Source organism: Notamacropus eugenii, chromosome 2 (assembly GCF_028372415.1).
Source record: "Notamacropus eugenii isolate mMacEug1 chromosome 2, mMacEug1.pri_v2, whole genome shotgun sequence".
Taxonomy (NCBI): domain Eukaryota; kingdom Metazoa; phylum Chordata; class Mammalia; order Diprotodontia; family Macropodidae; genus Notamacropus; species Notamacropus eugenii.
In genome coordinates, this window is record NC_092873.1 from 385,614,718 (window position 1) to 385,634,296 (window position 19,579).

Consider the following 19,579-nt stretch of genomic DNA (forward strand, 5'->3'; position numbering starts at 1 on the left):
TTTGTCATATATTATTATTATAGTTATATGTATTATTATAATGCCTATTTAGAATGTAAGTTTCATGAGGCTCAGGGACTGTGCCTTCCTTTTTTCAGTACATAACACAACATAGTCCATATTAGGCCTTAATAAATTTGTTGAACTAAATTGATTTCAAAGATGCTTGTGACCTCGACTGGATTTGATCTCTATCCTCATTGGGTTCTATCTTGACACTGTCCAATGTAAAGACCAGACCTTCTGAGGCCCACCTCATACAGCTGCTCAGGGTGTTCCCTGAGGCTTTTGGGGAAAAGGGACAGATGATTACCTGCACAGAGAGGTTGAAGAACTATGGAATGAGAATTGTTGCTGACAGGGTTTGTGGCTGTGCAGGTGTAATTTACGTGAGCATCCTCAGGTCTTTGGAAGACAAAAAGCATAGAATTCCCATTAGATTCAACAGCTTGTTCTCCCAGAGGGGTCCACTGGTACCTCACAGCTTCTTTTCCCTCCTCCATGAAGCATGTCAGAGTGATATTACAGGTGTTGTTCTCAGAGGTTATGGTATTCCAAGTAATTTTTGGTGGTGCCAGTCGTCCTACAGGATGGAACAATGGAAGGCATAAGAATGAGTCTATAATGAAACCACCTTTATAAAACCTACAGTTTTTAACTCTATAAGTCAGTGTTGAGAAACATTTGTGTTAAAGTTGCTCCTAAACAAGGCAAGCAGATGAAGACTTTGGAGTCATTTTCATCAAAGTGGTAATGGAGGAAATTGACGAGTGGGAAAAATATAGGGGCAGAAGAGGACCAAGGACAGAACCTTGAAGAACAGCCATGTTAAAAGAAGAATTAAAGGAGAGTCACTGAAGGGGACAGAAAAGGAGCATTTAGAGAAGTAAGAGGAAAACTGAGAAAGTCATGTTGCCTTTTAAATTAAAGGAAGAGAAAGTATTTAGTAAGAGCAAATTTTAGGATCATAGAAATCATCAACAACATTATATGTTGCAGAGAGTTCAAGGGTGAAGAAGACTGAAAAAAATCCCAAAGAATTTGGCATTTATAAGATCATTGAAAACTTTAGAGAGGACAGTTTCCATAGAGTCATTGGAGTTTGAGGTATTTTAGAAGTGGCTGAGAAGATGAGTAGTATGGAAGAAGAGTCATTGGGTATAGACCACATTTTTCAGGAGTTTAGCAGCAGGTGGCAGGAGACTAATGAGATGGTAGCTGGATGAATGCCAAGGGTTAAGGGAAGATTTCTTTTAAGGGTCAAGGAGAGATGAACATGTTTGTAGGCAACTGGGAAAGAGCCAATAGTGAGAAAGAAAGGTCAAAATCTGGACCTGCCTGAAAACAAGACACGTCTTTGCTAATCTTCTTTTCCCCAGACTCTCTAGTGCCAAGTTCTCTTATTGATAGCCACTGAATGATCCAGGGAACACTTGATTGAAAATGTTAGCATCCTTTTGGAGAATATGTTGGGAAATGACCCAGTGGAATAAGACAGAACTAAATCACTAAATCCTACTTTTTTCTACTTTTGCCACTATGTATGTGACCTTAAGCAAATCACCTCACTTCTCTGGGTCTCAGTATCTTAGATGAAAAATGAGGGGTGGAACTAGAGAGCCTCTTTGTTCTCTCTCAGCCCAAATATTTTATGAGTCCACAACTATAGTCTTACTGTAGACATGCAGGGTATAGTTCTTGGTGGTGGTGCTGATCTCATTAGTTGTAGGGTCCTTAAAATTTATGTCAGCTCTGTAGTGTCCAGCATCCTCCATTTTCAGGGGGCTGATCTTCAGGTTGTAAGTATCTGGTGGGACAGACAGTCGCCCCCCATACTTTTGATGAGTTGCAAAGATCTTCACTAATGTTCCTTCTCGTTGCACATGAGCAACAGGTGTAAGGGAAGACCAGTTAATGTTGTCAAGTTTATCATTACTTGGTACTTTTGTGGGTAGAATAGCAGATTCTCCCAGAATGCCTGTCACTGTTAGTGGGGCATCATTCTTTCTGGCATCTCTTGGCTCTGTAGAAGTAAAAGAGAAACTGTAATAGCAGTTATACTTGATTCTTATCCCAAAGCATTCCCTTAGCACCACAGCCCGTAATTTGGGATAATTCCTGTAGATACCTACTACTACTTATAAAAGTAGATGAGGAGCCTTGCAAGATAGTGAGTCTCCCAATCATTGGAGCTCTTCAAATAGAGATTTGATGACAAATTTTGGGGGAAGTTGTAGTGGGAATATGTTTGGGTATAGGTTTTCTTATATGAATTCTGATATTTTATGACTCTTAGTCCAAACTAATTTAATTCTTTGTGAAGGATTCCTTGTGGAATCACACTCTAACATCCCTTCTCTAGGAATACTTTCAGTGTAAGTGATTCTAAGCATTTTCCCTGTGAAAATTTGCGTGGTGACAGTGCATGATATAATGCATATTCAATGGTGTGCGAATTCCTTCTATCAACTCAGACATAGGCCATCTACAATTGAATAGACAAATCCTAGAGAACAGTTGAGATTCAGAGTCACTAAATGGATTGTCCAGCTTACTATAGGTGGTAAGCATCAGAGGTGGACTTTGAATTTCTGTTTTCCTGATTCCACTTCTAGTACTCTATATTTCTGCCATGCAAATTTGAGGATTATTGTTAACTTTATAGACATAACCACAATTGGATTCATCCAACTGCCCAGCTATCTGAGACTGTAGACCTATCTCAGGATTTTGAGTTTGTGTTCCCATCAGTTTTGAGGGGCTAAAGAGTGAAAGGAAGAGAGATTTTGTAAACTGTCTCATAAATTAAGGGAGCATAGAAACCATTGGAACTTGTCTCATAATTTAGCTAAGCCCACATCCTGAGACTATGTGCTAAAGAAGGGGAAAACAGCTAGGTCTTACTGTAAGGGGCCCTTGGTCCTAATAACTTCTCATCATCTGTAAGCCTGAGATAAACTGCAAATATATATAATAAGATTGGCACAACACCAGCAAAGTTTTATGCCAATGAACTAATTCTAATGTTTGCTGAAAACTTTGAGGTAATATGTATATGTATATGTTAATGAACTAACCCAAAAGTGTTAATCCATCTTCCACTGCCAAAATCATATTGAAATGAAACCCCTAATTCTTACCCCACCCCCTCCACCCCAGGCACTCTTCCATCTGCTGTGGGTCCATGCTACTTTAGTCCTCCCAACTTTAACATGTGGTTATATAACTGACTCTCTATACTTCTCCTCCTCACCATTTTTTTCTCTACATTGTTTACTTCCCTCCACCATCTCATTCATCATTCCTATACCATCTGTCTCTACTTTCTGTGCTGTTTCCTTCTGTCCTCTTTATGCTTATTGAAGTATGATTGAAGCATTACTTCCTGTTTGCTGCCATTGTGGTCTTTCCTTGTGACTATCCAAAAAAACAAACAAACAAAAAACCGAAAGAAAAACCTAACCAGGTGTGCCTACCCCATCCTTGACTTAGAGGGACCCCCTAATAATCCCATTCATTTGCTGATAAATTGGGAATACCAAGACTGAAACTATAAACTATTCATACTCATGTGAATATGAAGCTATTCATAAACTATGCCCCTATCTGAAAGAGCTGGGTGCAGTAAATTCATGGGTAGAAAGCAAGGGGGATGGCTGAACCTCATGTTGTCCTCTCAGAGATTCTTCCCTCCTTTCATTTGGGTCATAATAAATCAATAAATCAATAACTTAATAATTCCATAAGTAATTGGTAATTCAGGAGCTTTGAGTTGATGGCCTCAGAGATCCTTTCTAGCTCTACTCTATGCTCTTATAAATACTTAACCCTCTAGTTTTCAAAATTATTAGCGAGGAAGCCTGACACAATGGAGAGAAGGCCAGCCATGGGCTCAGGAGAACTTAGATTCACATCCTACCTCTGATACTTCATGTATGATCTTAAACATCCTGTGCCTCATACAACACATTTAGATTTTAATTCACAGAACAATTGTTTGTCTGCATTAGTCGATACAATTTCCTTGCTGGGAATTCCCTACATGGATGACATAATATTTCTGCACAAAAAAATTATAAAAATTAAACTTGTGTATAATTTGCTTTGTGGAATATAGCTATCATGTAATGTGAAGTTCAACTGTATCTTTGATCTAAAGATTGAGAGCTAACTAGAGTTTGAGACAAAGGAGGAGGACTTCCAACATTTAGTCAAAGGTGTAAAAGAGAGGATAAGGGCAAGACAAATACAAGGAAATGATTTTGGAAATTTTTTTCCAGTAAAAACTCCTTTTTTAACAGGAAAAAAGAAACAAATGGCTTCCAAAATAAGTTATTAGGCCAAGAATTGCCATTAGTGACTCTACTCTCTCCTTTCTATGACTTTTCCACCCTCATGGTGGGGTTTTGTCTTTCATCTCTGACTCAGAGACTTTGTATTCTCCCCTATAATGGTGCTCTCTGTGTGTCTTATGAAACCCTACTTTCCTCAGATCTCATTTATATTAAAGTAAAAAAGACTGATAGAATTGAATGTATGAACTTTCCCAGGGGCTTTTGAACTTCAGCAGGGATTGAAACCTTAAGCCAGAGGAATGACTCACAAATGGTGAAACAGGAGACATTTCATTGAGAAGAGTGGCATTGTAGGGAGCTAAGGGGCCTGTCTGGTGGTCCTGAATTTATATCCCATGGATAACAGTTTGTTCCATGTACCTGTTAGGTTGGCCTTGTGTTGCAGGAAGCAATAAGGAGGATACAAACATCCTAAGAGTTTCTGGAATACATTATTCCTCTAGCTTCAACATTTACTAAGCACCTACTGAATGCACAGTGCTATGTTACAAAGATTAAATGAAATGGAATTCCTGCTCTTACAGAGCTTCTACTCTGTAGGGGTCTAAAAAAGCTGTGCAAATAATCCTCATTCATAAGGATACATGAAAAATGCATAAGAAAGATCTGAAGAAAGTGTTATGTGAGGTCTTGAAGTGCTGAGGAGTGGAATGGGGAAGAATAGGGAATACATATTGAGAAAGGTTTTATCAAGGAGACAGCATTTAATGCTAGGATTTCAACAGACAGAAGAGGAATAGAAGATTATGTGAAGAAAGTTATTGACATGTCTGCATTGAAGCTATGTGGACAATAGCAAATAGTCCATTTTTACTGGAATTTATATTATGTAGAGGGAATGATATGAAGTAAGACTGGACATATAGAATGGTACTAAACTCTGGATATCTTAAATGCCTGAGAGAGGAGATGGACTTTTACTTTACAGACAATAGGAAACCAAGACAGATTTTTGTAGTAGAGGGATCCCTAGATTTATACAGGAGGAAGTTTAATCTGAAGTGTCATGAAGGAAGAGGAGAGGTAGGATGTTATGGAGCCTGTCTGGAGTCTAACTAGTCTTCCCTGGGTCCAGCTAACTCCTTGCTTTGTTGTCTTCTTTGCATCCCTGTTTCAAGTCTCTATTTGTAGCTCACAGTCACCTAGAGACCTAGCACTGACCAATGGCCTTATTATCTAGGGATCTTCCAGATGAGGGATCCCCTGGTGATGTACTCCACCTCAGCAATCTGAAAAGTGACAAATAAGAACGTTCAAAGAAAAAGCTGAAAAGACCAGGACCCTCCTGGGGAAGTTGAAACTTGGGAAAAATCATGGTGCTCACTTTTCTTATCCTATTTTTTATTCAAGGGCTCTGCCCCATGGTCGACTGTGTGAGCCTGGGATAACTTCCTGAACTTCCATTTTAGTGAGTTAATGAGTTAACAAACATTTATTAAATGCATTTACTGTGCTAAGGACTTACTCTGTGAGGATGAAAACAAAGGCAACCATAGCTCCCATTTGTTTAGCTTTAATCTTTACAAAGGTACTTTCCTCACAATAACTCTGTAAAGGAGACAGTGTAAGTAGTGTTAGCACCATTTGACAGATTAGCAAATTGAGCTTCTGAGAGCTGAAACCAGGGTTCTCAGAGATCATCTCATCCCAGTACTTTAAATCCACTGGTCTTTCTATTATGCCCGGCCACTTCATCTTCTTCTGGGGGATCCTCATGCCCATCATTGTGATGTTGCTTGTCTGACCTCTGTATTCCTCACTTAAATCTTATAGGAGAGAGAAAGAGAGAGAAAGAGAGAGAGAGAGAGGGAGAGAGAGAGAGAGAGAGAGAGAGAGAGAGAGAGAGAGAGAGAGAGAGAGAGAGAGAGAGGGCAAATGAGAGAGAGAGAATCTGTGTGTATGAATTCCAGCCATGCATTACAGGTATCCTAGTATCCATCCAAATATCCACTGGCCACAATAATTGGATGATTCCCACTCATATTCCATGACAATAATTACTCTCAATTAGTATTCCAGTCTGATATTTTTTATAACATACCATAATTAATATTTTGTTCTAATGTTTCTACAGCACAGAATTATTATTCTACAGTTATGCATTCCTTTAACATAAAAATGGACATTTCATTCCAATATGTTGTTTCCATAGCAAATCAGTGATTTTACTGCATCTCCAAAAATAAATTCAACTCAATTCCTCTGTCTCATTCAGGCTAGTAATGGCTTTTGATTTACTTTTCTCTTTTTTCCACACTTTCATGAACATTTGGTAAGGGGAAAGCTGAATTCAAAAGGCAATGAAGCAGAAAATCCCAACAAGTTGCCTCAAGGTAGCATCCAGTATTCCAAGGCAGCTAGATTAATAATGGATAGAAAAATGGGCCTGGAGTCAGGAAGACCTGAGTTAAAATCTAGCCTGAGACTTACTAGCTGTGTGACCTGGGCAAGTCACTTAACCCCTGACTGCCTTAGTTTCCTCAGTTGTAAAATGGGAATAATTATACTGCCTACCTCCCAGGGTTGCTGTGAGAATAAAATAAGGTAATATTTGTAGAACACTTAGCACAGTGCCTAGCACATAGTGGATATTTAACAAATGAATGTTTCCTTTAATTTTGCAGGAATTCAGGTTCACAGATTGAACCAAGTAAAAGGAGAAGAAGAAATTCACCTGGGCAATGCTGGTAGCACCTTCAGAATTAATGCCATCCCTTTGATGGATACACAGGTATTCTGACTTGTTTGGACCTGTACCTCACTGGACAATCAAAGAGAAGTGATTCCAAGATGGAGGTTCAAAGCATCTCAAAGAGAATGGTGGACCCAGGATTGGTGGTTCAGAGGAGATAGTACCACAGCTCCCTGACTTTGTAGATCTGGAGAATATGAAGACAAAAATTATGCTGTGGCCAGTCAGTATAAAAAGTCCAGATGTCTTTATTTGGGCAGTTTGGTAGCTAAAAGGAATCCATTGGAATTTAGATTCTTGAGGACTCTTATGTGAACTTGGCTGACTTGGGTTCTTAGCTACTAGAGGAATTTGAGCTGTATGGCATGATAGAACTTAAAATAAGGGAAAGGAGAAGCTAGCCTCATTGAGGCATTGTAAGCATAGGGTTGATTTTCTTCATATTACGTGTTTAACTGGTACCATCATTGTGCCAGATGACATTGACACTGAAATATAGGTGGAAAAAAACTATATCTGCCCACATGGAGCTCACAATCTAATCGAGGAGACAACATGCAAGCAACTACCTACAGATAAACTATATGTAGTATAAGTAAGAAATAATAAGCAGAAGGGAGATATTAAAGAGCAATTGGAACAGGCTGCTTGTAGAAGGTGGAATTTTAGTTGAGACTTGAAGGAAATCAGAGAAGTCAAGAGGCAAAGATGAAGAGAGAGAGCATTACAAGTATGGAAGATAACCAAGGGGAATGCACAGAATTGGGAAGTGGAGTATCTTGTGCAAGGATGCCAGCTGACTTGGTTGAGAAGACTGGCTGAAACCTTAGTATTCTTCATCTAATTTCTACTCTTGCCCTGTGGCTGCCATACCCTAGGCTGACACTGCAGAGGCATTGGATACTGTCAATCTGTCCCTCTATAGAATGCAATCTTCTTGAAAGCAAGGACCATGGATCTGTTGAAAGATCAACTATGTGGTCTGCGCTAAGGCCACCAATTTGCTAGGCAAACTGGGGCCTCAAGAGAGCAATTATTTAGAATGGCTAAACTCAACCAAGGTTTATAGGACTTTCAAGGACTCCTGCTCTGACCCTTGGTGCTGGGCATTTAGGATGCATACTGTTAGGCCCTGGACCTGTCAGCCCCAAATAGAAAGCACAAAACATGTTGGAAACCCAGCAGGATGTGACCTCACAACCAGCAGATTTCTACCAAGAAGAATTTTTCCCTACATGAGCCCTTCTCATAGCTCCACTCATAAGTTGCTTGATTCTTGACCTTTTCAGCCTTATCTATATTACTAACTATTCCCTTAGTGATTCGGCCTCTTTTTTTCTTTTTGCAAAATTTCTTGGACTCTGCTGCCAGAGAAGGCATAATGACCAACCTATAGCAGTGATCTAGCAATAATTTCTCTCATGGCCAATCAGATCCTTTCCCTGAATACAGAAAGTTAGATGGCACAGTGGAGAGAATGACAACCTGAATTTTAATCCTGCCCTAAATACTTGCTAACTGCATATCTTTGCAAAAATTGCTTAATGTCTCACAGCTTCAGTTTTCTCATTTGTAAAAAATAGAAGGTATAATAATGGCACCTACTTCACAGAGGCGGCTAGGTGATGCAGTGGATAGCATGCCAGTGTCTGAAACACAAACTTGAACTAAGGAAAATGAATCTTTCTAGCTGCAGGAACCTGGGCAAGTCACTTAACCCTGTTTTCTTCAGTTTGCTTCCCTATAAAATGAGCTGGAGAAGGAAATAGCAAATAACTCTAGTATCTTTGACATGAAAACCCCAAATGGGGTCACAAAAAGTCAGACATGACTGAAATGACTTGAACAACAACTTCACATGGCGATTGTGAAGATCAAATCAAAGGAGATAATGTATGCAAAGAACTTTGCAAACTTATATGTTAGCTATGATTATGAGGAGGGTGTCAGTGTGAGCTCTGTTGCCCCTCTCTCCCAAGAATAAAACTTACTGAGGAAAGATACAAAGACAACTCATGAGGTCTCCTAAACAGCTTGAATTCCTTTGAATTAGGCCATTGTGAAACTTAGGTAGCCAAAACTCATTTCCTTTTTTTTTTGCCTCTGTATTCCCACCACCTGTCTTAAAAATTGAGTAGAATTTTATGAGCCCTTGATTACTCGCCCAGGTCCCCATCCTAGGACCTTTATTCCTACACTTTGTGTAGGTTTGGGATCAGGAGATGGAAAGGATGTGAGACTAACAGGTTGGCTGGTGGATCTCTGTGTTACCAGTCTTTCTAGCCCCCTTCTTGAAAACCCTGGGAGGATGTGTGTGTGTGTGTGTGTGTGTGTGTGTGTGTGTGTGTGTCTGCATGTGTGTATGACTCATCTGATAAAGTTGTGACCTGCTTTTGTGATAGGGTAGCAGCAGCAGCAGCAGCTGAGATAGTGTATTTCTGTTCTCTGAAGTGTACATTATCTCCTACATCTTGAGGGCCTCAGCAAAAACTGAGAACAATTTAGCCAGGAAGTGATGCAGGTTTCTCTTTGAGTGGGAGAGGTGTGGGTAGAGGTGAGGAGGAGAGGAGGGCAGTGGTAGTACTGAAGTGGTCTGGAGAGGAGGGGAGAGAAAAACACTTGCTGCTGTGTCTGCTACTGTGGCTCCAAGCTATGGCTGTGACTGCCTCTGTAGGTTATTGAAACAATATGTACATAAACATTCATTAATTTTCTACAGTTTTTGTAGAACATACTTTGATAGACCCAAAGTTTAGATACAAATAAAGATGGGATTATCAGGATCACTGCACTTAGGTGTTTCTAGGAGATTCCTGGGTAGAAATAACAAAGATGAGTGGAATAAGTACCAGTCCTAGACTCAAAAAAGTTGGACTCTAGCACCTCAGTAGTGTTGGACTTCACAAGACTCATAGTCTTTTGGGGGAAGAAAATGGTTAGAAACCAATTCAGCTATAATATATGGTGTTACATGATAAAAACACTAGAGAGAGGCAAAGCAGAGTACTTGGGGAGGGGGGTTCTAGGGATTAAATTATTATTGACCAGTGAGATCAAGAAAAGCCTTGTAGTATTAGAGTTGAACTTTAAAGGATGAGTTAGAATTCAGCTGTTAAAGAGGGGGTGAGAAGATATAGGCATTGGGAACAGCATGAGGGAAGACCAAGGAAAGCTGGAGAGTTTAGGGCTCATTTTGGGCAGGGGGATGTTTTGTTATCCTCAAGACTACAGTAGATGTGGGTGCCATTTAACACATATTACTAGGGCTATTCTTGGCTTTCTCTTTGGGATGGTTTTGGGGACTACATTTCCCCACTAAAACATGGACACAGGAACACTCTGAAAGGTAGTCTCTTTCTTCAATACATTCCCTGGCAAACTTCTCCCACAAGGTCAATAAATTGGTTTCAAGTACTTTTGGGGCTTTTTATTCTGTTCTGAGAAGGAACTATGTCAACAACCAAGGACTCCAGACTAATGTGCCAACCAATAAGTAAATACTGATTGATTGAGATACTATTAAGGTACTAAGTTCCAGGTACACCATAGTGGCATGGTCCCTCTCCTTGAGGAGTTGAGAGTCTAACTCAGAGGTTCTTAGCCTGAGGAGCATGAACTTGACCTTCAAAAAAGTTTTGATAACTATTTTAATAACCTAATATATTTTAATTATTTAATATAATTGACTTCCTTTGTAATCCTATGTAATTTACTTAATGCACTTAAAAATATCATTCTGAGGAGTCTATTTTGAGACTGACAAAGATTCTATGACACAAGAAATATTAAGAACCCCTAGTCTAAGCCGAGATGATCCAGAGTCCCAGAAGAGCATAATAAAGCCCTCTAATACTCCCTAAGTGCTATATCACTTCTAAAAAGGAAGGGAGAAATCTCTGTGGAGTGCAGTAGTCAAGGAATACTTCAAGAAGGAAATTGAACTTACATTGAATCTTATAGTATAGACAGGATTTGGAAAAGCTGAGAGGATAAACTTAATCACTGGAACAGATTAGGTACACACCACACAGAAACAAACAAACACAGTGGCATAGTGCTTGACAGACCTCAAAATCCCAGTTCCTGATTAAGAAAAAAAAACTTCTGGGAAAACTGGACAGAACTCTGTCAGAAATTAGGTTTAAACAAATATCTCACATCATATACTGAGATGAATTCTAAATGGATACATGACCTAGATGTAAAGAGTCACATTGTAAACAAATTAAAGGACAAAGTAAGAAATTACCTTTTGAATCTATAGATGGGAAAAGAGTTCATGATGAAACAAATGATAGAGAGGATGATGCAAGATGAAACAGACGATTTTGAACAACGGACAATAAAACTATCGACAAAAATTAAAGAGATTTTGCACAAACAAAAGTAATATAGTAAAAATTTGAAGGGAAACAGGTAAATGGAGAAGAATTGTTGCAGTAAGTTTCTGATAACAGCATTTTCCGATTGAGGAATGACTAAACAAATTGTGGTATATTATTATACCATAACAAATGATTAAATGGAGAGTTTCTTAAGAAACTAGGACAAGCTTTATGAACTGATACAAAGTAAAACAAGTAGAACTAGAATATTTTATACAATAACATTATAAAGAAAAACAACTTTTGAAGGCATTCGAGTCCTAATTGACCCAAAGGTAAATCACGAATCCAAAGAATTAAGATGAAGCATGCCACTCACCTCCTGAAAGAGAGGTGATGAACTTAAAATGTGGAAGGAGACATACTTATTGGACATGGCTAACAACCTCCATGTAACGCACAAGATAATGGGAATTCCAGGCTGAAATCTACATTCTTCCCACCTTATCATGTACTACCAATTTAAAAATGGATTGTATATTCATTTCCCTTTCTACTTTTTTCATCTCCAAGTGATAGCTAAAATCAGAAGATGGATTAATATTCACCACCAAGCAGCAAAATAGGTAGATTGTAACTGTGCTTTTTTCTCATATCAATAATTCCTTCTTGCACCTATTCTTACTATATAATTTTGAAGCTAACAATAGCAGTAATAATATTAACAAAGATGATAATAGCATTTTTAATATTGCTTTGAGGTTTGCAAAGCACTCCACATGTTAATTCCTATGTCAGGGCATCAGATTGTGTTTACTGATCCTAATAAATTGTGATTGCATTTACCTCTTGCTCTCAAAGCTGATTTTTAATACTTTTTTCAAGTACTGAGATCAGCTCAATATAAGTTAAATAAACAGACTTTTAAGTTGATAAAAAAAAAAAAAGGAATTATCAACCTTACAGAGTGGTAGGGAAGATGATTCATTTAAAGTGATATATGTGAATTATTATTATTGTGCCAAACAGGGGTGGCAGATGAGGCTAGGAAGACAGGTACAAGCAGTGAGGGAAGGAGAGACTTCAGGGTTGGGCTAAGGAATTTGGATGTTGTGACATAAGTGATAAAAAGACATGGAATATTTTGGAGCAGAGGAGTCAAAGCAGTACCTTTTGGAAGTTAGTCTAGCAGCCCAGAAGAATGAATTTGACTTTGCAAAATGGGATGCAGGGAGATCAGTTTAGGACTCTGTTGGGGACTGCTTACTGATTGGTGAATCTTTTCTTGGGATTGCTATACTCTGAGGAGCCTTAGCTAGGTTGAGTACTTCACTTCTGGCTGACTGCATTCTCAGGACTGCTTCATCTTCCCTTGAGCTGCTTTGTCCATGGAACAAGAGGGTATCTTTCCCTGCTTCCAGCTTCCCTTTATGTTTTGTCTTTCCCTGTTAGAATGTGAGCTTGAGAGTAGGGAGCATCTTGTTTTCTTGCATCTGTATAGCACAATACCTAGTAAGCACTAAATAAATGCTCTCTCTCTCTCTCTCTCTCTCTCTCTCTCCTTATCTATCTATCTATTCATTCATTCATCAATCATGTCCATCTGTTCACCCTTACAGAAAGGAGAAGGCCAGGAAGGACAAAGGAGCATAAAATTGTGGCCTTGGATACCATTTGCTTCTTATGTGTTGATTAAAGCCGCTCATTCTTGTCCTTCATTTAACTGATGGTGGTTGTTGTCCTTCATTCTTGAAGAGGACCACAATGACATCACTATGATAAAGTCAAGTTTCAGTGTGTCTAGCTATGGCTAATCAGACCAACACAAGCTCAGAATGCTCTACCACATATTGGGCACTGAGAGTCCACGTGAATATTTGTGGTGGATACTACAAATTTGCATGAATGTTAACTAAACCATTAAGAAAAATGCAGATTTTATTCTAACTAACTGCTCCTTGAAAACCCTAAGAGACTTTTAAATTCCCAGGAATTCTAGGAATGGGGATGAGAGGAATTCTGGTAACTCCAGTTTTGTCCAGAAAACAGTTGTGAAGTCAAGCTTGATTCCACCAGTCTTGGGAGATGGCCACACAGAGTTACTGAGGATTCATAGTTTCCTTTCATTTCTCCGTAGCCACATGACCAAGACTTTCTCACTAAGCAAATAGAATTGGCATGTGATATTCTGGTTTTAATTCCCTTAAACTTCCCTTTCCTCTTCCCCTTCCCCCACAATGTCCCATTATAGAACATGATAGGGATTCATAATGTTCTTTTCACTGTATCCTCTCCTTATCTTCCTACTGCCAGTGTCCCAGTCATTCAGCTGGTGACAGCCAGAGAATTTCTTGGACAGTCAAATCTTCTAATTGGAGCTTTTTTTTTCCACTCAGAACCCAAGGTGGGTTATGTAGGGCATAATTCTATGTCCATTGACCTTCCCTCTATAAGAGGTTTAAACTTCTAGACTTGTTAGGAGGATCAAATGAGATAATATTTGTAAAGCACTTAGAGTAATATTCAGCACATAGTGCTATAAAGATGCTAGTTATAATTATTATTATTATGTGGAGATGATTTACTTTGTAGATTATCCATAACATTTTCAGTCCTAGGACAGCTTCCCCTCACTAATCAGAAACCCCATTCCTGTCTATAGACCATAGTTCACAGTGTGAATCTGACAAGATCTCACATGCTTGCTATTGGAATTGCTGTAGAAACAAACCTATAATGCCTTGAATGTGCACATGCTTGTGGTCCCAGAGAAGAATATATATATTTGTGACAAAATCAAGCAATTATTTACTGCTTAATGCACTATTAACTGCAAACCCTTGGACTAGTTGGACTAGTTTAATGAGCTTTCAAGCTATCCAAGATTTGTGTGGGCTGAATTGCAGTATAAAAGTCACTGACTTTTGTCATGAATAATAAAGGAAGGAATGGGAAGCTGGCATAGTGGGTAATAGCTTTGGTTCTTTCAATCAGCCTTTTCTTTTTTACATCAGCTTCATTTCCATATCAATCCCAAAGGATCTTGGTAAGGAAAGGAATCTTATCTCTAGTTCTCACAAGTATTTTGGATGAAGTCCCCAAAGAGTATGGGGATATTGACTTGAAATCAGGGATTGTACAGGAGTTCAAATGATAACCTAACCCCAAATTATACATGTGTCTGAGACCAAGGATCTCAAGTTAGCATTGGGAAGGAGGCTGGCAAAAAAATGGATTTGACTGGGTTTTGCTCTTATTGTTACTTGACTGACTAAAAAGAATAGTACATAGCTCTTGGTTTTCCACTGAAAGAGTTACAACTCTGCCTACGAGGGAGAGGCATTCTAACTATTACACACTAATAGGTGGTAGTAAAGGGCAATAGATAGGTCTTAAAGAAGCTAACTAGCTGAAAGCTAGCAGAGGGAAACTGGATGAACCCAAGACTGCCAGAGATGTCTAGCAGAGATAACCTGATGGTGAACAAAGATGTTTCAGGAGAAACAACATGTCCAGTCCTAGAGATGTGATTCTCAGATGAGGGAGAAGCAGAAAATAGTGCAATTACCTCACAGAAGGATATCAGCAACTATGTAGTGTTGGAGATGGAATTGCTCTGACCATACATATTTCTATAATAATAGGTCTATTGATAGCATTTATACAGTACTTCAGAGTTTCCAAAAGACTTTACATTTATTTCATTTGATTCTCACATCAGTCCTTGAAGTTGGTGATATTCCCAGTTTACGTACATGAAAACTGAGGCTGAAAATTTTAAGCGACTCTTGCCTATAAGCATCAAACAGTCAGCAAGTGTTTGAGGCAGGAAATACTCATTTCCTTCTGATTCCAGTACGCTATCCATAATGCCATCTTCATTTGTTTGCCTTAAGCACATGGGCACCTGTTGCACACACCTTTGTTCATTTGTTGATGTTCCCTGCCCACACAGATCTCCTATGTTTGTGCCTTCCATGTGTGATCCTTGGAAGAATTTAAGTAGAGTTTTAAAAGAATTGAAAACAGTTAAGCTCATTTTTCTTTTTAAAGAGCAGTGAAATGTTTTCTGAGATTGAATTGGTACAAAGGATTAAGATGCAAATGGTTGATAGAGCTTTGAAGCTGCTTATAGCATAAAAGACTAGGGCACAAGTAGTTTGAGCTCTTCAGGACTGATAGATTTCCCACCCCATTTTGAATGAACACACTTTTCTGACTGGGTGTGCCATTATTAAAGATTGAAAAATTGAAAGGTGCTATGTCCAATAGAAAAACAACCACTTTTACTGAATATCCTTACTATAGTCTTGTCGAGTAAAAATTCCTTTGTTAAAGTTTATGGGATCTCCAAGTGTCTCATTTCATTCCACTTTTGCAGCTTAATCATTAGAATATCTAGTCAGGTCTGTCCTAGAAATTTTGGTTATTATCAGCAAAATTGATTTGAAATGACTTTGTGGACCTTGTAGTAGAAGTGAGGAAAGGCCAACGCAGAGAGAAGGGAGCCTTGGGTGATTTGGATGACTTGATCTGGGACCCTGATACTCTATGGTTGTCCTGCTTTTGACTTCATATGAGTCCTTTGAATAGGATCAGGAAAGCTTTCCTTCTGATTCAGTAGAATTAGCTCAATGTATGTTTAAGGAGGTTGACAAGAAAAATGAAGGTATCACAAGAACAAATATTTCTTGGTTGTTACTAATGGCCATCAGTAAAATGAAAATAATAGCTAGCATTTGTATAGAGCTTTAAGATTTACAAAGAATTTTTCATATCTCCATCTGCACAGCTATGTGAAGTAGGTACTATTATTATCACCATACAATGAAAAAATGGAAACTTGAAAGAGGTTAAGTGGTTTGCCATAGGTCACACACCTAATAAGTGGAGTTTCTCATTCTCCACTGCAGCCTTCATATTGAGATCACAAGATTCAAGATACAGCTAGTTTTTAGAAGACCCCTTGTTTCTCTGCTTCTGATTGTCAGCCTTGTATTTCTCAGTTCCTGGACCATAAGTTCAATGTCTAATTTAATTCTCACAACAGCATCAGGAAATAACTTATTACAGAGGAGGGATCTAAGGTTCAGAGAAGTTGTAGACTGTGTAAAGTTATATAAGTAGTAAGTAGTAGAGATGGAACTTCAATCCAGGTGCTCCTAGACTAGTAATAAGAAATTTCTACCCTGAACTAAAGAGAATTAGGTAAACCTGCTACTGTAGGGGAAAAGCAAATAATGCTTCATCAAACCAGAAAATAGGACATGGGGTTGATGGAGTACAAGTCCAAGCCAAGACCTTTTCCCCTTGGATCAGGAGGACTTTTGTCACATTTATCTACAAGATCCCAGAAAGTCTGGCCTTGGGTGGGGGGCTTCTTGGATTTCCCTTCCATCTCTCTCAGCCCTGATACTCCCTATCCTCTATTTAGCATTCTTTGGATATCTCTGTCTCTCCTTTTGTTCTTATTACCAGTCATTCTCATACTGTTCCTATCAAGATCTCTGGATTGCCCCACCTACTTCCCACCCAAGCCCTCCATTGTCTGTCTCCTGATTGCCTCTAGCTGTTTACAACCCTTGAAGAGTCACCCTAGTCCCACCGAGGTCTTCCTAGGACTTCTCCTCAATACCTTCCCTAAACTCCTCCTCCCATCATCTTAGACTACCAGACTGTGGCCAGATCCCTCCTATAGTCTTTTCTGTATTTAAGTTCCATCTTGTCTCTATGAAGGCATTCAGGTGGGATCCAGCACAGACTCTGTCTAGCTGAGATTCTATCTGGCCCACTTTGCAATACAGGTGTTACAAATACTTAGGTTCCTTAAGAGCCAACCCAATTTGGCAAATCTTTAATAAACTTTGCATTTCTTTGGCTTTAAGAAGGCTTTAGTCGAATTCATTTGAGCAGGACCTGATGTGTTGTTATGTTGGGGTCCCCAGCACCCCTAAACCTCATCATTTATGGTTCCCTGACCGGGAATAGATGCTAATCTCAAGTTCTTCTGTCAAGACTGGAAGGTATGTAAGGCTCCCTCTCTTCTTATCCCCTTCTCATTCTCGAAGCACCTTGGAAGCAGATTTTCGGACCTGGCTTCAGGTCTCAGTATCAGGAAAATTCTCTGAATTTCCTGGGTGCTAGGGAATTAGAGAATGCTCTCAGGTTGTCAGTTGTGTTTGAGGCAGTTGGGCATACCCTCCAAAGCAAGTGTGCACAATTCTCTGAATTTCCTGAGCGCTAGGGAATTAGAGAAATGTCAGTTATCAGGAAGTGTGTGCCTAAGTCTCTGAATTTCCTGGGTGCTAGGGAATTAGAGATTCAGGTTGTTGGTCCAGTGGCTGTATTTGAGGCAGTAGACCTGGCATGCCCTCCAAAGCAAGTGTGCACAATTCTCTGAATTTCCTGGGTGCTAGGGAATTAGAGAAACTTCAGTTAAGTGGATGGTCAATTCTCTGGATTCCCTGGTCACTAGGGAATCAGGGAAAACTCAGTTACTTTTTTGTTCTCTTTTTTTTTTTTCCCTCAAGGCTTACTCCCACATCCTCCTTTACGAAGGGAGGGACTTCCAGCCCCTCACCAAGTAATGGATCAATCCTCTTCAATTCCAAAGAATTCACCTTTGGGTTGTCTCTTACAAAATTGGAAAAAATTTAGCTTCTCTGAAGAACTTAAAAAGAAAAAGTTGATGTTCTTTTGCAACACAATTTGGCCTCAGTATCACCTGGACAATGAAGTGTGACCCATTTTTGGACCTTACAATGTAATACTCTTTTACAGTTAGAATTATATTGTCTCCAAAAGGAAAAATGGATAGAAATACCTTACATAAGGGCTCTTGTCAAGCTCTCTGAGAACCCCATCCTCAGAAAAGACGGTAAGTCGCTTGTAGTCAGAACCGCCCCACAAAAGGACAATGGGAGTGAATTGGACATTAAGGTCTCAGTCTCACCTCCTCCCCTATCTCTGTTCCCACCATCCCAATTCCTATCCCCACCCCCATCTCCCCCAGCCCCTCCCATCACTCCCTTACCTCCCCCAACCATGGCCATTCCTTCTTTGCATTGGTTTCCCTTCCCTTTTTTTCTACCCCAACCCCCCTCGATTCCTGCCTCATTTACCTTCCACATCTCCTATCCTGTATCTCCTCCCATGGCCCCTCCTCCCTTGACTACCCCTGCTCAGTTCCCAGCCATGGGTCTTGCTGAGGTGCCTCCCTCTGCAGCCACTCTCGCTGGGGCAACATTCACTCAGGCTTCAGGCTCCACCCCCACAGCAGTCTCTGGGGCATCTCCCCCTCTAACCCCTTTGCCTCCTCAGGTGCCAGCTGATCTTTCTCCTTGCCAGCCAGATATCCTGGCCTTGCAGCCCAAACCAATTGAGTCAGCATTCTCCAATCTCTCCCTCATGAAAACTGGGACTTCCTATCTCTCTAACCAAGCCCCTGCCCCTACAGCACTTTCCAGGTTTTTTCCCTTGAGGGAAGTGCATCCTCCATATCTCGTTCAGGTTAAAGAGAAACTGGGGAGATCCTCAGAAGACCCCACTAGGTTTACTAAGGTTTTTAGGGACATATCCCTACAATTTGAACTTTCTTGGAAGGATCTCCATATTCTTTTCTCTGCCTGTTGTACTGTTGAAGAGACGGGGAGAATTTGGGAACATGTCCAAAAGTTTGGGGATCATATGGCTAGCAATGATCCCATAAAATACACCCTAGGACCAGCTGCTGTTCCCACTAGTGACCAGGATGGGATTTTCAAAAAAGCGAGGACAGAAGAAAGAGAGACCATATGGTAATTTGCCTGTTAGAAGGCCTAAAAACTGCATTTCAAAAACAAGTAAATTTTCAAAAAGTAAGGGAAATTACTCGGAGAAAAGGAAAACCTTGCCCTTTTTCAAGACCAGCTAGTAGAAGCTATTAAAAAGCATACAAATTTGAATTCTGATTCCACAGAAGGGGTAGTAATCCTTAGCATGTATTTTATTTATCAGTCTGCCCCAAGGTATTAGGAGGAAACTGCAGAAATTGGCAATGGGACCCCAAACCCCTCAGGCTCAATTACTGGAGATGACCTTTGGAGTCTTTAACAACAGAGACCTTGTGGCAGCAGAGGAAAAAGAACGCAGGGGAAGGGCCAGGGCCAGGGAGAATGCTCAATTCTTGACTGCTGCCATGGCCAGGTAAAGACCCAAGAAGTACCCCT

At 39.8% G+C, this 19,579-nt stretch overlaps 1 protein-coding gene across 1 annotated transcript in view; it reads right to left on the reverse strand.

Moving 5' to 3' along the window:
- The window catches only part of LOC140523122 (T-lymphocyte surface antigen Ly-9-like), a 105,051-nt gene that overhangs the window by 14,492 nt on the left and 70,980 nt on the right, over positions 1–19,579 (reverse strand). The window contains exons 8-9 of the mRNA XM_072638167.1: positions 1,676–2,023; positions 314–583 (exon numbers count right to left, since the gene is read on the reverse strand). Of these exons, the coding sequence (XP_072494268.1) occupies positions 314–583; positions 1,676–2,023 (618 nt within the window). The remainder of the gene's footprint in view (positions 1–313; positions 584–1,675; positions 2,024–19,579) is intronic.